We start from the raw sequence: 23316 nt of genomic DNA on the forward strand, positions 1-23316 counted from the left end.
TGTTACAAAGGCGTCTTGTTTATTCTTACCAGCATCACTGACTCTCAGGGTTCACATTTCCCAACACCGCTCCTCTCCATACAGTAGTTAATGTGCAATCCCACTTGCGGGCCTGGGAAGGGTGGGGGCTTGGCTCTGGGTGGGGAGGGCATTGGCACTTCACATGGGCCAGTGGGTGATGGCCTGTCCCCATGAGAGGCATGGATGGGTGGGAGGGTAGCCACTGGGTTTGCCCCTAGTTGTCTTTCCTGCTAGGTGGGTTACTTTTCACTCTCCTGGGTGCTTGGGGTGGGGACCATGCAGCTCTCAGGAGGACAGGACAAGCAGCTGACCGCCAGAGGAGGGGCGCAGGGGTGGCTCCTGAGGTAAGGCACAACCCTGTCTTTGGCTCTCCTAGTGAGTAGTTTTCTCCCGTGCACCCCTGGCTTTATACCTCCCTCACCCCAAGCCCCGGGAGTCAGGGCCACCTCCTGAGCTGCTTGGAACCAATGGGCTCTGCTGCCCACTCTACTACAAGACCTCTCAGTCCCATGGAGCTGCCCCCTTTCGAAGCCTGGGCAGGGAGCACAGCCTGCACTCATCATGGCCAGGCTCAGCTGCTTGCCAAGTTATCAGGAGATTGTGCTTTGGGATCTTCGCTGAGGGAGGTGGGACAACAGGCCAGGGCAAGGGTGAAGGGAGGGGGTATGACTAAGGTGCTTGTGCTTTAGCTAGGGATGTCAACTCCCCTCCACTTGGCCACCCAGGGCTAAGGTACTGGGGGCCAAGTCAGACCCAACACCCCACCCTCACCATTGGATGTTAAGAGGGATCCCGGCAGATTAGAGGGTGCTGCTGGCCTGGTGGCAGGTCTCCAGATCTGACTCAAAAGGCTCCATCCCACCTTCTCCAATCCTGCAGCCCCCTGCCTCTGAAAAGGCAGCTAGAATGCAGAGTTGGGGAGAGGGAGGGAGGTCAGGGCTAGAACAGAACCAGTGAGATGGTGAAATGACGTTAATGGAGGGGAGTAACAGAAACCCTGTGCTCACATATGAAACTCAGCTTGCTCCTGGAGAGAGTGGAAAGAAATGGCCAGAGAAAGCTCCACAAACCACTAAAAAAGGATGTGGACCCTGCCCTGCCTCATCCCCCAGGAGTGGGCTCAGCCAACTGGGACCTGTGAACACCATTAAACTGTAGTCCTGGGGGAGAGGAAGCTGGTTGGATCCACAGGAGCCCTGGGGCACTGGGACTGGGCCCCTGTGGAAACATGCACCCACATTCCACACACACACACACATTCAGTTTTCCCTGCATCCTGCCTTCCACAGCCCAGGGACCCAGGGGACCTCAGACACATTCCCATTGATTTGAAAAATAAAAGGAAATCTTATACTTCAATATTTCATTCGCTAAAAAAATGTTTCAAAAAGTTATGTACAGGGGGTGGGGGCTGGGAGCCCTGCCCAGGGTCGGATGGGAGAAGGGCAGCAGCCTCCCAGCCTGCTCCCTGGTTCCGACCCTGGTCTTGCTGCCTCTTGATCTTGTTTTTAAAAGCAAACATTCTACGCAGGCACGCACGCACACACGCACGCACACCCACAAATTCTGCCAGACTGGAAACCTGTCCTGAGACCCTCGCCTGCCCACAGGAGCACTGCTCTCTTGGAATTAGCCTCTTGGGCTGAGGGGACCCACAGAGGCAGAGCAGGGTGGGATTAAAAGGGGTATGATGGAGGCTGTCACAGAGGGTCAGTTCTAAAATTTTTCTAAGCCTTTTTGGGCTTTGTTTCCTCAGTTGTAAAGTAGACAGTCCCTCTTGGCCTCACCTACCCCAGCCCCAAGGTGCAGGGACAGACGAGAGGGACAGGAAGGCGCTTTTGGAGACATGGAAGCACTGGGGGGTGGTGGGAGGGGTCCTGAGAACCCCTGGGCCCTATGGAGTCCCAAGCAGCCACAGTGAGGGGCAGGCTCTTCTTGAGCCCTGCCCATCCCCTAGCCGGGCCTGGTGCTGGGAAATGCCTAAGAGGAAGGGGAACCAGGGCTCCCCATGAGTGTTGAGGAAGGTCACAGATCCCACCTGATGCCTGTCCTCTCTTGACCCAGCCCAGCTTGCTTTGGGGAAGAGGTGTGGGATGACAAGGAGGCAGAGGGGCTGGGAGCATGCAGCACCCCCTGCAGGTTCTGGGGAGGGAGAGACAGTAGCTCGTGACTAAGGTGGTGGGGGTATGTGTGTGACAGGAGGGGGAGTGTGACATCCATGGGAGGGTCCTGGGCAGCTACTGGAGGACCTCGGCTGAGGGGGCTGTCTATCTGGAAGCTGTATTCTATGCCCACCATGTTCAGCTCTTTCTTATTGTCACTGAGAAAGCTGCTGAAGGCGTTGCCCTCTGTTAGGTACAGTGGCTTGGCCTTGGTCAGCCAGCTCTTGCATCCGTATAGAGGGCATGGAGCACCCCCTCACAGGTCCTGGGGAGGGACAGACAGTAGATCGTGACCAGGTGGTAGGCGAGGGTGTGTGATAGGAGGGGGAGTGTGACATCCTTTAAAAGGGGTGTCACACACATGTTACTGGAGAACCTCAGCTGAAGGGCCGGCCTCGCCATCATGGCTGGCTGTCTCGAAGCTGTGTTCCATACTCATCATGTCCGGTTCTATCTTGCCAGTGTCGCTGATGAAGCTGCTGTAGCTATCACCCTCCACCAGGTGCAGTGGCTTGGTCTTGGGCAGCCAGCTTTTACGTACCACTCGGCGGGCATTGGTGCACATGTCAGCTGCAATGGCATTCATCTCGCTCTCCTTGAAGTTGGGGGCGAAGTTCTGGCAGTAGTCTGTGGGGATAGAGCACACAGCTTGGGCCTAGATTCCTCTCCTTAACATTAAAACCCCCAGGTTCTCTGACAGTCCAGTGGACCCCACTAACTATACCGAACTCCTGCTGGCCACCTGGGCTCCCATCACTCTGGGAACAGTGGTGTAATAGGATTCAGAGGCTAGGAGGCTGTTCACACAAACCTAGGTTCTCCCTGACAACTGGCTGCCACTGCCCGCAGACTTGCTCTTTTGACAGGTCTGGCCACCTCAATCTTCTCTTGACTAGCCTGGACTTGAGATCCTCCTGCTTAACAAAGATATTCAGGGCCTTCCATACTATCAGCTAAATGTGAAGACACCCCCAACTGCTGTCTCTTTCCCAATAAACCACTAGAGAACCTCAGAACTCTCCCTGCTTTTTCAATGTAGCTGTGGATGACTTTCAACTCTTGATCTTCCTGTTCCAGCCTCTTGAGTGCTGGTCAGAACCCTTCTTTTTAAAAGTTTTAAAATTTGGATGTGTGCGGTCAGGGAACAACTTGTAGAAGGGATGCAGGGGTTAAACTCAAGTTGTTCAGCTGAACCACCTCACTGGCCCCAGACAACCCCCCCCTTGAGACAAAGTCTCTCTACATAGCTCTGGCTCTCCTCAAACTCAAAAGGAAGAGATCCTCCTTCCTCTGTCTTCAGAGTGTGTGCCATCATGCGTGGCCATGGCCACAGCTTTTAAAAAACATTATTACATGTTGTTTCTCTCCTTCCACCTTCATGTGGGTTCTGAGGACCAAACCCCGGTCACCATGCAAGTGCCTTACTCACACTGAGCCATTTCCCTGCCCCTCAATTCATTTTTTGACAGTCTTTCACTTGCCCTGGAGTTCAGCACTTCAGTTAGATTGGCAGGCAGTGAACTCTACTAGGGATCCTCTTGTCTTGTTTCCTCAGGTCCAGGATTTTAGACATCTAGCTTTTGTGGTGAATGCTGGGGATCTGAACCCAGGTCCTTATGCTTATGAGGCAAGCACTTTATGGTGGCACAGGCTTTTAAATCCTAGACCTTGGGAGTTCAAGGCCAGCCTCATCTGCATAGTTCATTCCAGGCCAACCAGGACTATCTAGAGAGAGCCTGTCTCAAACCCCCAAACCAACCAACCAATACCAGCTGCAACTCCATCCGTCACAGCAAACATTGAAGAAAAAAAGGCATTTGCTAAGCCAACCCGGGGCCCAAGCAAAACACTCACACTTGACAGCATGGAGGACACGACTGTCCAGCGGCTTGCGTCTGGGGTCATTGGTGGAAGAACGGATGCCGGTGCCACAGCTATTGGCCAGTGTGTTCCTGAAAATGGGGTAAAGTATGGAAGGCATCAGAACTCCTGATAGAGGTGTTGGGGGGACAACCTGCTCCCAAACCCTGGGGCTCTGGGGTGTACCTCACCGGTCAAAGAATGAAGCCAGGAGCCGCCGCAGCAAGACCTTGTGCCGCGTGCCTGCACTGACGTGGCAGTTCATGAGCTGTGCCCTTGTGATGTATACATTGGTGCCTAGTAAGAAAAGTCACATGATCTGGGCCCAAATCTCAACTCACCTAGTCTGTACACCGAAGTGTGTCATAGGCACTCTGAACACACCCAGGTAGATACAAACAAGGTGGCAGAGGCCCACAAAGAGTAGCACCCCTAGGCCCCAGGGGCAGTGAGCCCCAACCTGCTGGCCCAGCCACAGTCCCAGTCCCTCTCCACTAGCTCCCATGACCCAGAAATTTACAAACTAGTCTTTGATGAGAAGCAAATCAATTTATCTCCCCTCCCTCTTCCTGCTTCCTTCTTTTTGGGTGAGACAGGGTCTCACTATGTAGGCCAAGGTGGCTTCAAACTCTGAATCTAGGACCCAGAGATATTTTGCCTCACTTGGAGATAGCTCTGTACCACTCTCCTCACCCACCTCCCTTTTGTCATGCTGAGAATAAAAACTGTGATTTAGCTTGGTGGTGATGGTGGTGGCGGCATACACTTTTAAACCCAGAACTTCGGAGGCCAAGGCAGGTTCATCTCTGAATTTGAGGGCAGCCTGATCTACAAAGTGACGGGTTCCAGGACAGGCAGGGTTTCTATACAGAGAAACCCTGTCTTCAAAAGTCAAAACAAGAACTTGGGATGTGATTATCTATCTATCTATCTATCTATCTATCTATCTATCTATCTATCTATCTGAGACAGGGTTTCTCTGTGTAGCCTTGGCTGTCCTGGACTCACTCTGTAGACCAGGCTGGCCTCAAACAGTGATCTACCTGCCTCTGCCTCCCAGAGTGCTGAGATTATGGGCATGTGCCACCATACCCAGGTAAGAACTTGGGGCTTTCTTTAGCATGTTGGTGCTCTACACTGAGTCATACTACAGCCTTAAACTCCATCTTTTTTTCTTTCTTTTTTTTGAGACAATGTCTCATGATTCTCAGGCTAGCCTCAAACTTGCTGAATAACCAGGGCTGATGGTGATCTTCTGACCCTGCTGTCTCTACCTCCCGAGTGCCGAGATAATACACGTCTACAACCATGCCTAGTTCTTGCGGTGCGGAATTAGTTCATGGATTCCTGGTATGGAATCCAGGCTTTATGTATGCTAGGTAAGTACTATCAACTGAATTATACCCCAGCCCCAACTCACCTCTTTTGTCACGGCACCTGCTACCAACAACTGTCCAAAGGGGAATTGAGAGTGTCAGCTACCCTGGGACTCACCGGTAGGGTGCTAGTTTGTAATCATTGTGACATGACACCAGAGGTTGTAGAGCAAAGGGGACGGGGACTAAAGCACAGCCAGCACACCTGTCACAAGCTCCAGCTTCTCTGAGGGGTCACCTTCATCGTAGAGCTTTGGGTGGCAGCGATTGCCGATCTGGTTGATAAGTTCAGCTGGGAGAGATGCCAGGTCTTGCCGCACTCGAATGCGACTGCGGGACTCGAGGACCACCTGCTCCGGGAGGGCCTCAACCTTCTCAGCTGTAGGGATAGGGAGCAAGTGTGTTTCATGTTTTACACACACACACACACACACACACACACACACACACACACACACAGCCCAAGCTTAAGGGAGGGGTGGCACTCACCTGTCTGGCCAACGTTCAACATACTGTACATGGTGTACATATTGCAGATCTGACGGTACTGCTCATCTGTGCCCTCCTCACCCGCTTCTTCTTCTTCATCCTCTTCATTGTGGTAGGAGCCAGGGCTGTCACTGGTGTAAGCACTGGAGGTACCTGGGCTGGTCCGTTCTGACATGCTGGGCCCACTCACACATCCTCCCACTGCAACCACAGCCACTGCTGCTGTAGCTGTGGCCACTGAGACTGGCTGCGGCATCCGGTTAGGGGCCAGGTCTGGTGTGGAGAACTTGGCCATCTTGCGGCTTCCATTGTTGCCACCACTGCCTCCAGCCTCTTTCTGGCTGCTATCCCACAGCCTCTTGGCCATGGGTGTGCATTGCACAGAGTCCAACTCCTGTTCTGTCTTGACCCGTGACACAAGGGGTAATGGTGTACTACAGGCAGGCCAGCCCAATGTCTGCGCTACGGGACTCTGAGGCTCCGAAGACGGGGCCTCCTCTGGGTGCAGCCCCTGGGAGTCGCAACTTGGAGAGCTAACTTTGAGGAAGAACTCAGTGCCTTTCTCCATGATCTCCTGGATCTGCAGGAAGCCGGCTGTGTAGATGAGCAGGAACTGGTCCCCCATGTTCATGCTCAGCCGGCCTGTATAGCAAAACGTGAGGATCTGCTGGAATGACTGTGGCTGCACAGCGGCCGGCAGTTCTACCACAGCACTGCGGCTGCTGTTGAATAGGTCCCGGAAGTAGGAGCTGCTGGCAGCTAGCACAGCACGGTGGGCTTTAAAGGCATGGCCCTTAACCACCACTGATACATCACAGTATAGTCCCTGTAGCCGCTGCTCATTGAGGCACTCAAGGATGCTGTTGCCAAAGTTTGGAATCTCCATCTGCAGGGTCTGCGCCATGGCAGCAGCTGTGTAAGGACAGGAGATAGATACTGGACAGGTCAGGTGGCAGAAACCAACATCGGCCCTGCCCTGCCTCAGCAACCTCACCTCCTGCAGGAGAGCATGTGGGAGCCAGAACACCCACATGGCAAAATCTGTGATACATCTAAGAATGGCAGTGCCACCTCCACTTCCTGTCCCCACACAGCCCTACCTTTATGACAAGTCATCCCATGGGTATCTGCAGGGGACTGGCTCAGGGACACTATAGATATTGGAACCCAAAACCACTGTGTGCTCAGCAGGTGCTCCACTACTAGGCTTCTGAGCCTCAGGCTGGCCCCAGTCTTGGTTGTCCTGCCTCCACCTCTACAGTACTGATGTGGCTCCATATATTTTAAATGACCTACAGGACTAGTAGTACTTGGCTTGATATAGGCACTTATGTAATCCCTTCAGGTTTCCCATTATAGCTAGCCTGGAACTCATGGTACTACTCCTGCCTCAGCATTCAGAATGCCAGGATAACAAATCAACCATCACACCTGTATTTAAAATGTTTTGTGCAGGAGCTGGAGAGATGGCTCAGCGGTTAAGAGCACTTGTCTCTTGCAAAGAACCAAGCTTTGATTCCAGGTGACCCAACAGACACGTCTACACACACAGGCAAACATGCATACATATAAAACATTTCTAATTATTATTGTTGTTGTTTTGAGACAAGGTTTCTGGCTGTCCTACAACTCATTTTGTTGACCAGGCTGGTCTTGAACTCACAAAGATCTTCCCGCCTCTGCCTCCCAAGTGCAGGAACTGAAGGAGCCCTACCATGACTGGCCTAAAAAAAAAAAAAAAAAAAAACCAAAAACAAAAACCCTTTAAAAATTTTCTGGGCAATGCTGGGAATAGAACCCAGGGTTTTACTTAAGCCAGACACATGTTCTACCACTGAGTTTCACCATTAGAGGAATGCTTTATGGATCTATGGTTGGTTAAATGTGAGGATGCGGAAGCTACAGACTTTGGGAGCAGATGTCCAAGATCAGTCTCTGGCACATGAGATGAAGACACAGGCATACTGCACCAACATTCCACTATCTACAGTCCAGAATATAACCCTTGGCACTCATTCATCATATTGCCAGTCACCATGAAAATGCACATTCAAACCATAATGCAAAACAGGCATCACCTCATGCTGTAGGCTTGAAAACAGGAACAAAGCAGGCAAAAGGCTGGGCTGTGCGAACAGGCTCTAAGTTCCAGCCACCTCTATCTCCACAGTAAAACAGGGCAGGTATTAACAAAGGTGAGAACATTGAACTCTCACACATTGCTGGTGAGAATATGAAAAACGACTTGGAAAGTCTCAAAGTTCTTCATATGATAGGAAAAATCCAGATAGAAGGACCACATGACATGATTCCACTTATAGGAAATCTTCAGTACAGGAAAACCCATTAAAACATAAAACAGAAGGTAGTAAGGAGCTGGAAAAGAAAAATTGGGTTTGCTTATAGCAAAAGGGGGATGTGTGCTTATTCTTGTGTAATCAACTATCACTCTGTGGTGAGTAGGTTTGGACCCCCATAGACTCATGTACTTAAATGTTTGGATCACAAAGAATGACACAACTAGAAGGTGTGGCCTTGCTGGAGGAAGCGTGTCACTGTGGAGGTGGACTTTGAGCCTGCATATGTTCAAGCTACACCAAGTCTCAGTCTCCTGCTGCCTGTATGCTGCCATACTTTCTGCAATGACAATAATGGACTAAAGCCCTGAAACTGTCATCCAGACCCAATTCAATGTTGTCCTTTATAAGAATTACCATGGCTAGCTGGGTGTGGTGGCAATCCCAGCACTCTGGGAGGCAGAGGCAGGTGGATTTCTGTGAGTTCAAGGCTAGCCTGGTCTAAAAAGTGAGTCCAGGACAGCCAAAGCTATGCAGAAAAATCCCATCTCAAAACAAAAACAAAAACCCAAAAAGAATTACCACTGTCATGTTGTCCCTTCAGGGCAATGAAACCCTAACTAAGTTCACTATCTCTGAAAACATGGAAGACCACTACAAAGTTGGATGTGGTTCCTAGGAACTCTGGAGGGCAGAGAGGAGGATCTACTGAACCTAAACATAGAGGTTAGCCTGGGCAATATAGATCTTAAAAATAAGTAACTATTATAGTGTTTAAAAGGATACAGTGCATGGTATATCTCAACAAAACTGTTGAACAAAACCAACAAATCGGGCTGGGATACAGTACTTACCTACGTGAGACCAGGATTCCAGCCCTGCCACATCCTCCCCCCCAACAAACAGAAAAGGAGACTGCAACAGGTTTCCTTGGCACAGAACTGGAGTTGTGCAAAGCACATTTTTCTTAAATTTTAGACCTGATGACATACTGTTTATTTGCAAAGAACACAAAAAATACAGAGATTTTGTATTGCTTTTGTTTGTAACAGGTTTCTGCTGTGTAACCTGGGCTAGTTTTGAGCTTGCAATGGTTCTGTAGCTTCAGCCTCCTCAGCACTGGGAGCCTCCACAACTAGTTCCAATTCTTCCTTTCTTTTTTTTTTCTTTTTCAGGAGACTAAGTCTCATTATGCAGGCCAAGGTTGAACTTGAACTCACACACAGAGATCTACATGCCTAAACTTCCCAAGTGCTGGGGTGAAGTGAGCTGGATTACTTGAAAGGGGTTTAAAGAAAATTATTCAGTTGAAGTAGAACATGCAGGTGGTCTCAGTACTCAGAGGGCAAGCTGAGGCAGGGATTCACCATGTGGTTCTGACTGGAGCTCACTATGTAAACCAGACTGGCCTCAAACTCACCGAGATCCACCTACCTCTGATTCCCTATGTGCCGTCACTCTGAGCCTTTTTTTTTCTTTTTAAAAATTAAAATTGCAATAAAATAAAATCTCGTTTACTCACTTTTGTGTGTTTGCCTGTAAGTATGCCTTGCACTGCCAGCATGTGTGGTGCCCTAGAAGGTCAGAAGAGGGAGTTATGGAGGTTGTGAACCACCATGTGGATTCTGGTCCTCTGTTTGAGTTCAAGGCCAGCCTGGTCAAGAAAGTGAGTCCAGGATAGCCAAGGGTACACAAACAAACCAACCAACCAACCAACCAACCAACCAAAAAAAACCCGTCTTGAAAACCAAACAAACAAACAAACAAAACAAAAAAGAACAAGCAACCCTTTTACAGAGCCATCTTCAATATACACATTCCTTTAGATGTGCACACACATGCTACGTGTATGTATGGCAAAGACAACTTTATGGAGTCAGTTCTCCTTCCACCTGTTGGTGAACTCTGGGGATTGAACTCAATGGCTGCTAGGTTTATACATTAAGTGTTTTTATCTACTGAGCTATCTCGGTCCAACAAATCTGTGGATTTAGCAAATAGGGTCTTTGCTTCATGGAAGCCCCACTAGGGCAGGAAGTTCACCCAGTCAGCTCACCACTGTATCCCTTGGCCCTAGGACTGAACCAGGCATGGTGGCATATGCTATTCAGGAGGCTAGGGTGAAGAACAGCCTGAACACATCAGCTTGGGCCACATAACTACATCCCTCAAGTGTTTCTAACAGTTCTTAGGAATAAGAGGCCATTTTTGGCCTCCCTGGATACCACATGCACACATGCACATACACACACATGCAGGGAAAACACCCATAAATATAAAATAAAAGTAACTTCCCCAACAATATTTTTAAAAAGACCCAATCATTATTCCTATTCAAATCTAATTCCATGTCTAAAACAAGAGTGAGGCTTTGAAGCATTATCTTGGCCTCCTCTAAAAGCTGACTCAGGACAGCCAGAAGTTAGGATCAAACTTCAGCCATACTGAGCTGATTTGCTATCTGTGGAAAACGGGGCTGGTAGAGTGTTTCCTGAGAAGAGGCCACTGGCTCTTAGGGAAGAGAGCCCTGGGCAACACACTTCAGCCCCACCAAAATCACACAAAGCACAGTAAGGGATTATACTCATACACCACAAAACCAAAACAAAAACACCAGGCATGCCAGTATAACCATGTATATCAGTAGTCATAGCAAGGAGTAGATGAGGGAGAGAACTGTGTTGGCCTGGACTACATACATGAAACAAGACTTTGTCTCAATACAAACAGGAGTTGCTGCAATCACTTGTTTAGGAGATAATGTGTCTCTTTGCTAGTACCATGGCCCTGCATGGTCTTCAGTGTATCTCAGCAAGCCTCCTCCACAGCGGAACTATCCCGCCCTCAGCCCCACTACTGTTACTGGTAATGCCACTGTTACCTCAGAGGCTCTGCACTTGATCTTTGTTTCCTCTGCTCTGTCTTTTGGATCTGAAGGCGCTCATAGAATGACTGTGACTTGGAAGAGTAGGCTTATACTCAGACTTGGTGGCATTACCCAGGCCAGGGCTCCATGAAAACAGGCAGAATAGTTGCTGGGATCTAAGGATCTGGAGTTGCTTGTAGGAAGAAGCTAGAGTGCAGGGACCACTTGAAGCAAATAGGAAGAAGAGGAGGTAACAGACAGATACCCATTCCTGGAAATGCTGGTGGAAGAAGGTGCAGGGTGTGGACAGGAGAAAACCAGGTCAGATTAACCTTTGGAGACCCTGTGGTAAGGGCCCCAGGTAGCCAAGACTCCTTTTCTAGATTAGGGAGGCTTGGCCCATCCACATGTACTAGTGTTTTCCTCTGCAAGGTGCTTCCATCCTAAACACTTCAGCATTGTTTCATGGACAGGATTCTAGAACAAACTTTGGCCCGTTCTCTGTGTGATACAAACCTGTTTTTGCTTCCTTGGCCTGTTCTCCTAAATCAAATGTTGGGAAGGCTCATTTCTTCTCACGAAGGACAGAGGGAAATAAGGTGGCCTTATCAGAGCTATTAACAGGCACTGTGAAAGGGAGCTGCTGTCCATCCTATTCCTGCCATTTTTGTTGTTGTTGGACAAGGTTTCACTATGGCTCTCCTGGAACTAGCTCTGTAGACCAGGCTGGCCTCAAACTCACAGAGATCCACCTGCCTCTGCCTCCAGAGTGCTGGGATTAAAGGCATGTGCCACCACTGCCCAGCCCTGCCATGAATTTAATGACAGCCTTTCAGGGAAAATGAATTCAGTGTGGGGGGAATAAAAAAAAAAAAAAAAAAAAAAAAAAAAAAAGGCAGGCCTGGGACTTGGGAGGCAGAGGCAGGCAGATCTTGGTGAGTTCAAGGCCAGCCTGGCCTGCATAGGAAGCTCCAAGCCAGCTGAAGCTCCATACTGAGAGCCTGTCTTGAAAACAAAAGACAAAGAAATCGATGCCAGCTGACTGGTGTCTTGGGAGGCTAGGGCATGACTGCAGTATCATCCACTGCTCCACCTTTATTTAAGTCAGACAATAGCCTAGGCAGCTGGAGACCCTGTCCCAAAAATAACAGCAAAAAGCCAAATCATAGGGGCCATACAAGCTAATCACTTTTCACTATCAGGATGTTTACTTTCCCTGTACTGTCCGTCCGAATGGAAACATATATGTCCCTGTTGTACTGCCAACAGGAGCCAGAGACTTTGCCGCTGGGCTACCCCAGCAGATTTGTACTGCTCACACTCTGGAGGCTGGAAGTTCCAGGTGAAGACACTGAAGGTCTTCAATGTCTGCTGAGGGCCTTAGAAGGCAGTGGTGGGAGGGATGAACAGGGTTCCTTGGGTATCTCATTAAAGTGGAACCATCATGAATTAATTACTCCCAAAGGCCTATTCTCCCCACCCAACCCTTTTGAAACATAGCCTCTTTGGCCCAGTCTGGCTTCAAACTTCTTACCTTTTGACTCCACTTGCCAAGAAAATAGGTGTGTGTCACTGTGCCTGCCAAAGTCCCGCTTTACAGTTGCCTTAGAGATAGATTTTGCAGAGTACTATTGGCTGGACATCAGTCTATAAAATGGATTAACATATGGCCTGGTGACATGGCTTCGTGGGTAAAGACACTTTCTGCTAAGCCTGGCAACCTGGGTTTGATCTTCACAATGCACAAGGTGGAAAGAATTGATTCCCACAAGTTACTGTGACCCCCCAATAAATAAACAACAATTTGAAAAAAAGGGCTAACAACACATCAACCTTAGTTCTTAGCTGACATCCAACAGCACCAGCTGTTGTCAGTACTGTCTTTTCCACACCTTCCTGTCTATAAACTGTGCCATCTTATGCCTTTTACAGTACCATTTCATCTCAGAGCCAACAGCAACCTCCAATAATCCTTCCAATACCAGATACCAGGTGTTACTGGAGCACCATTATCACTGTCATTTACAGCAAGTCCTTCTTTTGTTGTTGACAGGGTCTCACTATGTTGCCCTGGCTGACCTGGATCCACCTGCCTCTGCCACCTAGTACTGGGATTAAAGGTGTCCATCACCATGCCTGGCCACCAGCTCAATTCTTGGTGATGAGGAGCTGTCCTAGACAACTGTCTTGAGCTAAGGAGCAACCTGGCCTCCTAGAAGCCAGGAGTGCCTCTTCTCCCATCAGCAACAACCTAAACAGGTCAGGCATGTCTGTGTCCTTATCAGATAGGCAAACTGAGAATTAAGACTTTTAGCCACAGTCTCAGGGGCTAAATAGGGTAGCTAGCAGTGGCACTTGATTCTGCCCTATCATAACGTTCACTCATCCTCATCTCTTCTGCTCCACTCAGAACACATCAGACACTGAGGTTCCACAAATTCTAGCTTTTAGACCTACGCTGACGCAGCATAGAGAACAAATAGAATAAACACTTTTGGAGCACAACCTGTGACATGCTACTTTTAACCTGCCAGATTCTCTCACCCAACCCCAACCACTCACAAACAGGGCCAATGTACGTCAAGGAAGACACCACTGGGAAATAGGTACTACTGTGGGCTTCAGAGAAGAGGGTAGTACTGAAGGACTGCTTCAGTTTTATGTGTCAGATGGTGATGACAACCCACAGGGCTGGCTCGTCATGGGCTTGAATGAGCTCAAACACAGAAAAGTGCTCAAAGTAACCCAGGGGTATGAGTATGTAGAGAAAAGGAACACCCAGGAAGAGGACATACTGCTCAAGTACTGCCTTAAGCTCAGCTCAAGTGTGCAGCTGGGCCAGAGCTCATTGGCCAGCCTTCTGATGGGCCCTGCACAGCTCAAACACACATTTTTAGAAAGCCCAGTTCTGAGGTGGGTGGTAGAGGAAAGATTTTAAGAGACTCTGAGCTGGTCGGCAGTGTACATTTTTAATCCCAGCACTTGGGAGGCAGAATCTCTATAAGTTCAAAGCCATTCTGTTCCACAAAGTGAGTTCTAGGACATCCAAGACTAGACACTCAAACCCTGTCTTGAAAAAAACCAGAAAGAAGAAACTCTGGATGTTAAGTCAAGGGATGTGAACTTTGCCGGAGGGTGCTGGGGAGATCCTCTGACTGGGTTCTTATTTCTTGTGGACAGCATGAAGGATCTCTGCCCCATACCAGTCATCCCTCACTCTTCTCTCAGAGACAAAATGTTTTGGTAACTCAGCAGGAGCCTGGCACACACTCAATAAAAGCTCTTGAATGTGTTGACCTCAGCCAGAACACCCGCCCCCAACCTAACTTATTATTCAGATCATGGCTTCTGACTACCCAATGGAAACCTCCCTACCCCCACACCACTGACCATCTCCTCTTCTTGCTATATCGTCTTCGTTAACAGAGCAGTCTAATTTCGCTGTACCTCTGGGGACCATTTCCTTGTCTAAGTTTGGTGACCATCTGAACAGAAATTGTAAAGAGCTAACTCCTGCTGAATGTGTTCCTCAGAGCTACTTCTTCAGTTCCCAGCAAGGGAATGGGCACAGAGCACTGAAATCAAACTGTCCACTTTAGCCAGCAGGCTTGTTGTACTTGCCTCAGGTTCTCACTGAAAAGCAGATATGACCAATGCACATTCCATTCTAGTTTCAGGTGGAGGTGCCACCTGAGCATTTCTGCTGCTATACTTCAGGGCCAACTCCTACCAGTTCTGCATTCCAGCTGTGAATAGCTGAGCTGACACCATCTGTCCTCAATACTCCACCCAGCCGAGGCCTGGGAGCAGCCAGTCTAGGTCCAGCAGCTTCCCTTGGTCCAAAAGCAGAAATTACAGTCTCTGTACATCAACAGCCAAAGCACAGGATTGAGCAGCAAATGGGGGGGGGGGGGGGAAAAAATGCTTATATAAAGGTTCTGAGGTGATACTACTCTAACCAAGAGACAGATGCTGGGGCAGGAGGGTTTTCCCGAAGACAGGCTTTAAGGAGGGCTGCAGCACCAGAGAGCACCAAGTTCTTTAACATAGGTTGCTGGCCTAGTTCCCAGTGGCCCTTCCCCCACCCCACCCCCAACCAAGAGAGGGCAGAGGGCTAGCTGTTGTTGGTCATGTTCTGGAAACTCCAAGGAGATGAGGGGGAAAAGAGCCTCAGGAAGAAAGTTATCATTAAACCCAGGACTGCTTGATACCAGTCACCCAGAAGTTTGTGGCTCCTGACTCTGGTGCTGAGGATGTCCAATCAAAGTCATAAGGACAATCTGTGTGGTGGCCCAGGCCTATAGATTCCCAGCACTGGGATGCAGAGGCAAGAGGGCCATAGTTCAAGACTAGCATAGGAAGTTCAAGGTCAGCCTGAGTTAAAAGAACCCTGCCCCTCCCCCCAAGAGCAACCAAAAACAAATACTGAAACAAAAACCTTACCCTCCAACACAAACAACAACACATCTGCCCAGGAACACCACTGTTAACCTTGCAATTAGACCAGAGCTGGGGCAGACTGATAAGAAACCAAAGTGGGGAGAACAAAGCCTAGGCAAAATCCCACTCCCAAACCACTACACCCGCTTTTACAACCACTTCCTGTAGCAGAACAACACTTCCATGACCCCTGTGCCCTGACTCCCAGATGTGGAAAGGAAGAGAAAGTATGAGCAGGCCTCGGCTGAAAAAACCCACACACTGTTCCTTGGAACTCCAGGGAAACTTGATCTATCTGCAAGGAGACTGACGGAGCCATTCTAGGGAGCCCAGGAAAGGCCACGGGGCCAAGAAGAGTCCACCAACAAGGATTCGGAACAGCAGGAGTTTCTCTGCCGATGCCCCAGGAGGGCGAACTTGATTTACTAGGCATAGGCCACAATCTAGTCATATGACCAGAACAAGCCCCGCCCCGAACCTCAGCTTCTTTCTCTGAAAAGAGAAAGCCCTAAGACCCAGCGGTGGTGAGCAATCAATGAGCTTACTGGCTACTACTAGCTTAGCATACCTGACCTAATAGCACCAAGCAGGGAGGGAGAGCCCTGGGATCAGGAGCCCCCAAGGCACAGGTCAGGATGTGTAGGTACCTGTTTTGTCTCAAAGATAACAACAGAGCTTCAGGCACTGCCTGAAGGTAAAACCATCCTAGTATTTTTCCTTCTAGGAAGGGACATAGAATTTAAGCTCAAGCAGCAGGTTGGCCTAGGAAGCTAGGGCGCATAGATAGGCCGCAAGGTCTCATCCTCTAAGCTTGAGAATCCACGTTCCGGTGCCAGAAGGCTGAGAACGAATTCAGGACTCTCAAACACTCAGGTAAAGTCTGCTGGGCTACCTCCATGCAGGGTGGGCGAGGTGGGGGGTGGGGAGAGCAAGGGCCATCCATACGCAAAACAAGATGTCTGAGCTAGGTATCCGGTGCGGCCCACACCAACTCCCACCCACCCGCTGGCCGGTCCCAGCTAGCAGCAGTTAGCCAACCTCAGAGAAGAGGCACGGGGAAAGAGGAAACCTCCTGGTTCTGACCCTAAGCAAACACATGGGGATGTGGGAGCCTGGTCTCTTAGGTCACGCTAGTTTTTCCTGACCCCCATCCCCATCAGCATGGCCCTGCGCCTCCTCCAAACTCCCAAACATTCTTATCGTTGTCCCCAACCTTACCTGGTGGCCCCCGGAGGTCGTTTAGCCCCATATCTCTTGATCCCTGACCTCGTGTGACCCCCTGCAAACAACCCAGGGCTCTCCAATCCGCCCCTACTCGAGCAAGCTCCGCCCACACCCACCAAGTCCCACTTCCCGGGCTTTTCCTCGCCGCCCCCCAAGGCCTGTAACCTGACCCGCCCACCCCCTCCCCAGCGCTGCCTACCTGCAGGCTCCGGCCCTCCCAGTCCCCTCCAGGCCTTTTCCCGCAGGCGGCGCAGCCCTCCCCCACCCGCCCTGGACAGCCTGAGGTCTCCCCTCCCCCTCCGGCCTCGCCTGCCGCCTCCTCACAATTAGCCCCTCCGGCCCTGAGACTTCCAGGATCCCGCGGCCCGCACCTCCCTTGGGCCACCCTCAAGCACCGAGGGCCGGGCCCCGGGCTGGACGCTGTAGGCCGCCAGCTGAGGCCTGGCCATCTCACCCTCGCCCTCCCGCCGCTGTCAGCGCCGCGGGCTCGGCTTCTCGTTCCCAGCTGGGCGCCCCGGGGCCTCCCCTCTCGGCCCTCGGCCGGAACCTCGAATGTCCTCGGGCCGCCCCGGCGGGAGGAGGCTGGAATTGGGCCTGGGGCGGGCCATCTCACCTGCGCTGTGGCCGCGCTCCGGGGCCTCCCGGCGGGCTCCGCAGCGGCAGCTGGGGCCGGGCCTGGGCCCGGGGCGCGCCCCCCTGCGCCTCGGCCTCGGCCTCCGCCTCTGCGGCCTCCGCGGCCTCCGCCTCAGCAGCAGTGGTAGCCGCGGCGGCCATTCATTGTGGGCCAGGCCGCTCCAGCCGAGCGCCGAGGAAGCGCACGGCGCAGCCGGCAGGGAGGAAACGGCCTGGGCCCCGCCCCTTAGGCAAGCTTAGTTGCGCTCCGAGCGCTTCAGTTCTCACCGTCTCCTTCGTCCAGGGTCTCAGTCCTCTAGACCGTCGTCTAGTTGCGTGACTATGGGACAAGTTGCACTGTCTTTTTGAACTTTAAGTTTCCTGTAAAATGAGAACAATAGCAACTGTTGTTGTTCCAGGCACAGTATTAGGCTCTTTGGAAGTGAGGTTTCATGGAGTTGAGGAAACTCGCTCAAGATCACACAGGAAAGTGGTGGTAAAAGAATGCCAAAATTTAAATTTAGCCACAGCTGGGTCGTGGTGGCGCACCCTTCTAATCCCAGCACTCGGGAGGCAGAGGCAAACGGTTATCTGTGAATTCCAGGCCAGCCTGGTCTGCAGAGTGAATTCCAGGACAGTCAGGGCTAAAACAGAGAAACCCTATTTCAAAACCCCAATAAATAAATTTTTAAAAATTAGGCTCAAGAGGTCAACAGAGCTAAGACGTAGGATGCTTACCATGAAGTGTCAAGTTCTGTTAGCATTTTGCACTAACTTGGCTTATATCAGCGATGAAGTCTGACTTTTCAGATGGAGCAACGAAGTCATGAGTAAATAATGAGATTATAAGAGTGTGTACTGCCCTTGCAGAAGAGAGTTCAGTTCGCAGCACGCACGTCAGGTGGCTCAGAGTTCTAGAGGAGTCATCACCTTTGGGTACTTTCACACAAGGGCACATATCCCCAGAAATAGAATAAAATAAATCTTTAAAACGAGTACATCGGGCCTGGTAGTTAATGCCTGTAAATCTCAGCATTTGGGAGATTGAAGGATCTCCGAGAGTTCGAAGCCCCACCCCCCCACCCACCCCCGCCCCCCCGCTACACAGTTCCAGGACAACCTGGACTAAGAGTGCCCCTTCCCCCCAACTAAGAGCGAAAATGTAGCAAGGCGTGCTGAGACAACTCACACATCAAGCATCATCACATTTTTCTGCTTCCATACATTAGGCCAAAACTCAGAAGACTCGGTCTGAGTGGCATGTTTGCACACTTCCAGGCATTCAGGAAGTTATATATCTTTGCTCTTTCTTGGAAGCTAAGATTCTTATTTAGCAGGTAAGGAGAATGAGAGCCTCAAATTTTAAATAACTTGCCCAGAGTACTTGGTGGGACTGAGATTCAAAGCCAGCGAATTCTAATCCAGAGCCTGAGTTAACCTGCAAGGTTCACAACAGGAGAGACGCCTAAAGATACCAAAGTTTTTCCGCTTTTTGCCTTGAACTAAATTACACTGAAACTGTTTGTAGAAGAGTTGCGCTATTGAAAACCACCCAGGTAACGAAGTCCGCGCACTTTTCCTCGAAGAATCTTGATCCTGACGGCCCACTGTAAGTAGTGCCGCTAATTGGTCAGCTATTGTCATGTGACCGACCCGCCCTTTTCGCCAACATGGCGGCTCCCAACCCCTAGTGCGGAAAGCGTGCACTGAGACTTGTTGGGTCCTGTGAGCAGAGAGACGTGTGTCCAGGTGTGTGTGGTAGGCAGTTTGCGCCGCGAGCCGCAGGCTCTTCTGGGTGCAGCGCCCTCGGGAACGCAGGGTGTCACCTTATCGAGGCCACGGGGTTTTAGTTGCTACTTTACAGATGTGCAGCACCCCCCCCCCCCCCCCCCCCCCCCCCCCCCCCCCCCCCCCCCCCCCCCCCCCCCCCCCCCCCCCCCCCCCCGCTCCGGAATGCCCCTCGCTGACCTCCCTACGTCCTTCCCCTTCTCTAGAAAACCGCAGGTGGGTTGAGGCGCTCGGGAATGCCCCATGCGAGGGCGACCCTGTGGCTAAGCTGTTCTCTGCGTCTGGCTCGCAGCCTCTGTAGAGTTCAGTGCCTGGAACGGAAGGCCCAGGGTCCTCCATCTCCACCAGCGATGGAGAACGGCACCCGGCCCTGCGAAGAGCGCCCACCCGCGGCCCCGGCGGCGACTGTCACCGAGGGTGCGGCCAAGATCGCCTTCCCCAGCGCCAACGAGGTTTTCTATAACCCGGTGCAGGAGTTCAACCGGGACCTGACGTGAGCAAGGGTCAGGGGTCACCTTGGCCAAGGGGAGTGGGTCAGTTAGGTAGAGGATATTACAGGACTATCAATCTCCAGGATGCAGGACACAATATTCAGGAAAGAAGAGTTGGTAGAGAGGAGTAAGGCTGGCAAGATGAATCAGTATAGTAAGGGCCAAGACTACACATGCCTTTTAGGGTCCTCGGGCGTTTTAGGTATGTGTCTCCCTGTTTCCCTTTACAATGTGGTCGTGGAATTGGACCTCCCAGAGCTGGATCCTGTAGTTGTATTTGCACAGACTTTTCTGCAAGTCAAATTTCACATCAATTTACATGCTTTGAATTGAGGGCTGAGGGGCTACCTTGCAGAGGTCACCTTCAGGTTTCCTGGGTTTAAGGATCTGAAGATTTAGCTGTGATAATTAATGTAAATTGCAAGACAAAAAAGATCTAAAGATAGAGCACTTAACATCTTAGCCCTTGAGGTGGGAGTTCTCGTTATTAGAGTTTGGGGCAACAGAGAGGGAACTTTATGGATTAGGGAGGGTCTGCCACTTTCAAGAATGTCAAAGGGGGGACCTCAGTCCTGGGCCACAGCTAAGGAGCTAGCATACAAGAGTTTGTAAGCTGACCATCCCTCTGCCATCTCCTCCAGGTGTGCTGTGATCACCGAGTTTGCTCGAATTCATCTTGGGGCCAAAGGAATCCAGAGTGAGTGGAGGGCCAGGCCTGGGGGTGGGCAAGTGTCACACAAAGTTCACACCCAGCTGGACCCACTTGACTCTCTGGCTCTCTTTGGGCTCCTAAAGGCTCTAGGCTCTCTGGTCTTTCTGCCTTTCTCCTGGGGTTCAGGGAAAGACTTTCTTGCACAAATCATCAGGATTTTGACTACTTGAAAGTTATGCTGAAATTTCTTGAAAGGGGCGTTGACAGCCTCTGTTTTTTGCCTGGGTGACTACAGTCAAGGTGAGAGGAGAGAAGGACTTGCAGAAAGTGGCTGCGGGCTTGTCTGAACAAGAGGAGGAAAAGGCTGAACGGAAAGAGAATGAAAAGCTGGCCCAAGGAGACCAGCCTCGGACAGCTGCAGTGGGTGAGATCTGTGAGGTAGGGCCTGAGTGAGAGGTGGCTGATTGGGAATCTGGGTGAGAGAAAGGGGCTAAGGAGCTATAGAAGGTGGTTGTGGGAGATCATGAGGGCCCAGAGAAAGATGGAGGAACTTCAGCCAGCAAGATGGCTCCCTGGTAAAGTACATGCCATGAAAGCCTTAAGACCTAAGTTTGATCCCCAGAATCTGTGGTGAAGGCAAGAACTGACTCAATACTAAGTGAAAATTAAAAAAAAAAAAAAGAAAAGAAATGACCTTGCTTACTTCCAACAGGAAGGTCTGCGGGTGCTGGAAGGTCTGGCAGCTTCTGGTCTACGCTCCATCCGATTTGCCCTAGAGGTTCCTGGCCTCCGGTCAGTGGTTGCCAACGATGCCTCTGCCCGGGCTGTAGAGCTTATACACAAAAATGTGCAGCTCAATGGTGTGGCACATCTTGTACAGCCCAACCAGGCAGATGCTCGGTAGGTTGACTGCTTGTTGTTGTCATTGGTCGGGTGGTACTAGAGCTGGAACCCAAGGCTTCATGCATGCTAAGCAATGGCCGAGCAACATCTCCAGCTCCCAGTAGGTCCTAGGCAGGCCTAACCAGGCTGTGCAACTTAGACCTGGAATAAGGCTACCCCGGGCCTGATTAGTCCTAGCCCTGGTCAGCCTCCAAGTGTGGCCTTAGGTTAGCCTCTTTGAACTCCTAATCCCCTTATTTGTGAAAAAATAGTCATTTTTTACAGGGGTTATGCATTTCTATTTTTCTAATTAAAAAAAAAAGATTGATGATACTCTGTCTGCATATATACCTGCAGGCCAGAAGAGGGCAGCAGCACCATGTGGTGCTGGGAACTGAACTCAGGACCTCTGAGAGAATAGCCTCTTAATGGCTGAATCTCTCTAGCTCCTACTTTTCTAATTTTTATTTTATTTGTCTGTGTTTGAGAGGATACCACTAGGTCCTCAGACTGGTGTTGAAAGTGCTTTTACTCACCCCACCATCTGGATAGTCTTTGGAGAGTGTCATGTAGCCCCAGGGTAGTCCAGAACTAGTTTTGTGACTGAAGATGACCTTTAATTTTTTAACATTTTAAAAAAGATGTGCTTTGTTTTATGTGTAGGAGTGTGCCTGGTGCCCTTCCAGGACAGAAGAAGGTGCCAGACACCCTGGAAAGGGAATTGCAGTTAGTTGTAAGCAATGTGGGTGCTGGAAAATAAACTCAGGCTCTCAGCAGGATCAACAAATGCCCTTAACTGGTGACCCAACTTTTTGGTCCATTTTGTATGTGTGTGGGTGTGTCTGTCTGTCTGTCTCTGTGTGTCTGTGTGTGTTCAGAGGACAGTTTAAAGGAGTCATTTCTGTCCTTCCACATGTGGGTTCCAGGGATCAAATATGTAGCTCTGGCTGGCCTGAGACTGAGATCTGCCTCCCACATGCTAGGCTTATCACCACCCCTGGCTCTGATCGGGAAATTCTGATACTTGAGTCTTTACCCGTGTACTAGGATTACAGGCCTGTGTTACCACACCTGGTTTATTCAGTAACGGGGATCAGATGAAGTTTAGAGGCAGTAAGTACTGTGCTAACTGAACTACAGCCCCAGCACGCACATCCCTTTTTGGTGAGATGCAGTCTCACGCAGTTCATGCTGGCCTCTCATTGACTGTAGTATATGACCTTATGACCTTGTGACCTTGAACTACTTATCCCGTGGCTCCACCTTTGTGCTAGGATCTCAGGCCTAATTTCAGGACTCTTGCTTGGGTTTGTTGTTTTGTTTTGTTTTTCTTTCCGAGACAGGCTTTCTTTGTCTATCCTGGCTGTCCTGGAACTAGCTCTGTATACCAGGCTGGCCTTGAACTCAGAATGATACACCTGCCACTCTCTCCTGAGTGCTGGGATTAAAGGCATTTCCCAACACCTCCCAGACTTTTTTTTTCTTTTGAAACAGGGTCTCATTTTAGCCCTTGATGGCCTGGAAGTAGTAGAGGTCCAGTTGCCTCTGCCTTCCCAGTGCTGGGATTCAAAGTGTGAGTTGCCATACAGGCTCATAGCAGGAGTCTTAAATAGAAGTGTGTAGCCCAAGCTCTACACAGTGCTGCTGCTGAATGATGAGGAATGTGTCTTTGTTTTGACACATGGTCTGATCAAATTGAACTCATGGTTTTTTTCAGTCTTCCAAGTAGCTTGATATTATAAATTTATACCACCAGGCTCCAGAAATCACTTTCTTTTCTAACATCTTAATCTTGTAGTTATACTGTCCACCTTTCTTGCCTCAAGCTGATGTTCTAGAACCCACTCAACCCGTTCTGCTCCCGCTCTGTTGCCCCACCACCTTTGACAAGTGCCTGTCATTTATCTTGTCTTTAAATTTTAAACATTTATTTTATGTGTATGATTATTTTGTATGTATGCACACCACATGAATGCCTGAGGAGATTAGGAGAGGGCATTGGATCCCATAGAACTGGAGTCATGGGTCATTGTGAGTCAGCTTGTGGGTGCTGGGAACTGAATGTGGGTTCTCTGCAAGAACAACAAATGCCCATAATCACCAAGTCATCTCTCCAGATATATATATATATATATATATATATATATATATATATA

At 50.1% G+C, this 23316-nt stretch overlaps 2 protein-coding genes across 7 annotated transcripts in view; one reads left to right on the forward strand and one right to left on the reverse strand.

Moving 5' to 3' along the window:
- Positions 1 to 17547, reverse strand: Nacc1 (nucleus accumbens associated 1). Of its 2 annotated transcripts, XM_055621273.1 has the most exons (7): positions 17349 to 17547; positions 9728 to 9779; positions 5909 to 6820; positions 5625 to 5798; positions 4235 to 4340; positions 4038 to 4135; positions 1 to 2810 (listed from the first exon to the last, which is right to left on the reverse strand). In XM_055621273.1, exons 3-7 carry the CDS (start codon positions 6810 to 6812, stop codon positions 2548 to 2550), a joined length of 1545 nt encoding a protein of 514 aa, XP_055477248.1. In that variant the 5' UTR covers positions 6813 to 6820; positions 9728 to 9779; positions 17349 to 17547; the 3' UTR covers positions 1 to 2547. The 2 variants fall into 2 exon arrangements, with proteins under 2 accessions (XP_055477248.1, XP_055477247.1); XM_055621272.1 differs by lacking the exon at positions 9728 to 9779.
- Positions 16029 to 23316, forward strand: part of Trmt1 (tRNA methyltransferase 1) — a 13665-nt gene continuing 6377 nt past the window's right edge. For 2 of the 5 annotated variants that reach the window (XM_055621267.1, XM_055621269.1), the window contains exons 1-5: positions 19022 to 19096; positions 19342 to 19628; positions 20268 to 20323; positions 20574 to 20716; positions 20991 to 21178. In XM_055621267.1, coding sequence (XP_055477242.1) covers positions 19372 to 19628; positions 20268 to 20323; positions 20574 to 20716; positions 20991 to 21178 — 644 coding nt within the window. In that variant the 5' untranslated portion in view covers positions 19022 to 19096; positions 19342 to 19371. Of the gene's footprint in view, positions 16385 to 19021; positions 19097 to 19341; positions 19629 to 20267; positions 20324 to 20573; positions 20717 to 20990; positions 21179 to 23316 lie in introns of those variants that run through there. The other 3 variants (XM_055621268.1, XM_055621271.1, XM_055621270.1) reach the window with 3 other exon arrangements.

This window comes from Psammomys obesus, unplaced genomic scaffold, assembly GCF_907164565.1.
Source record: "Psammomys obesus unplaced genomic scaffold, mPsaObe1.curated_primary_1811, whole genome shotgun sequence".
NCBI classification, from domain to species: domain Eukaryota; kingdom Metazoa; phylum Chordata; class Mammalia; order Rodentia; family Muridae; genus Psammomys; species Psammomys obesus.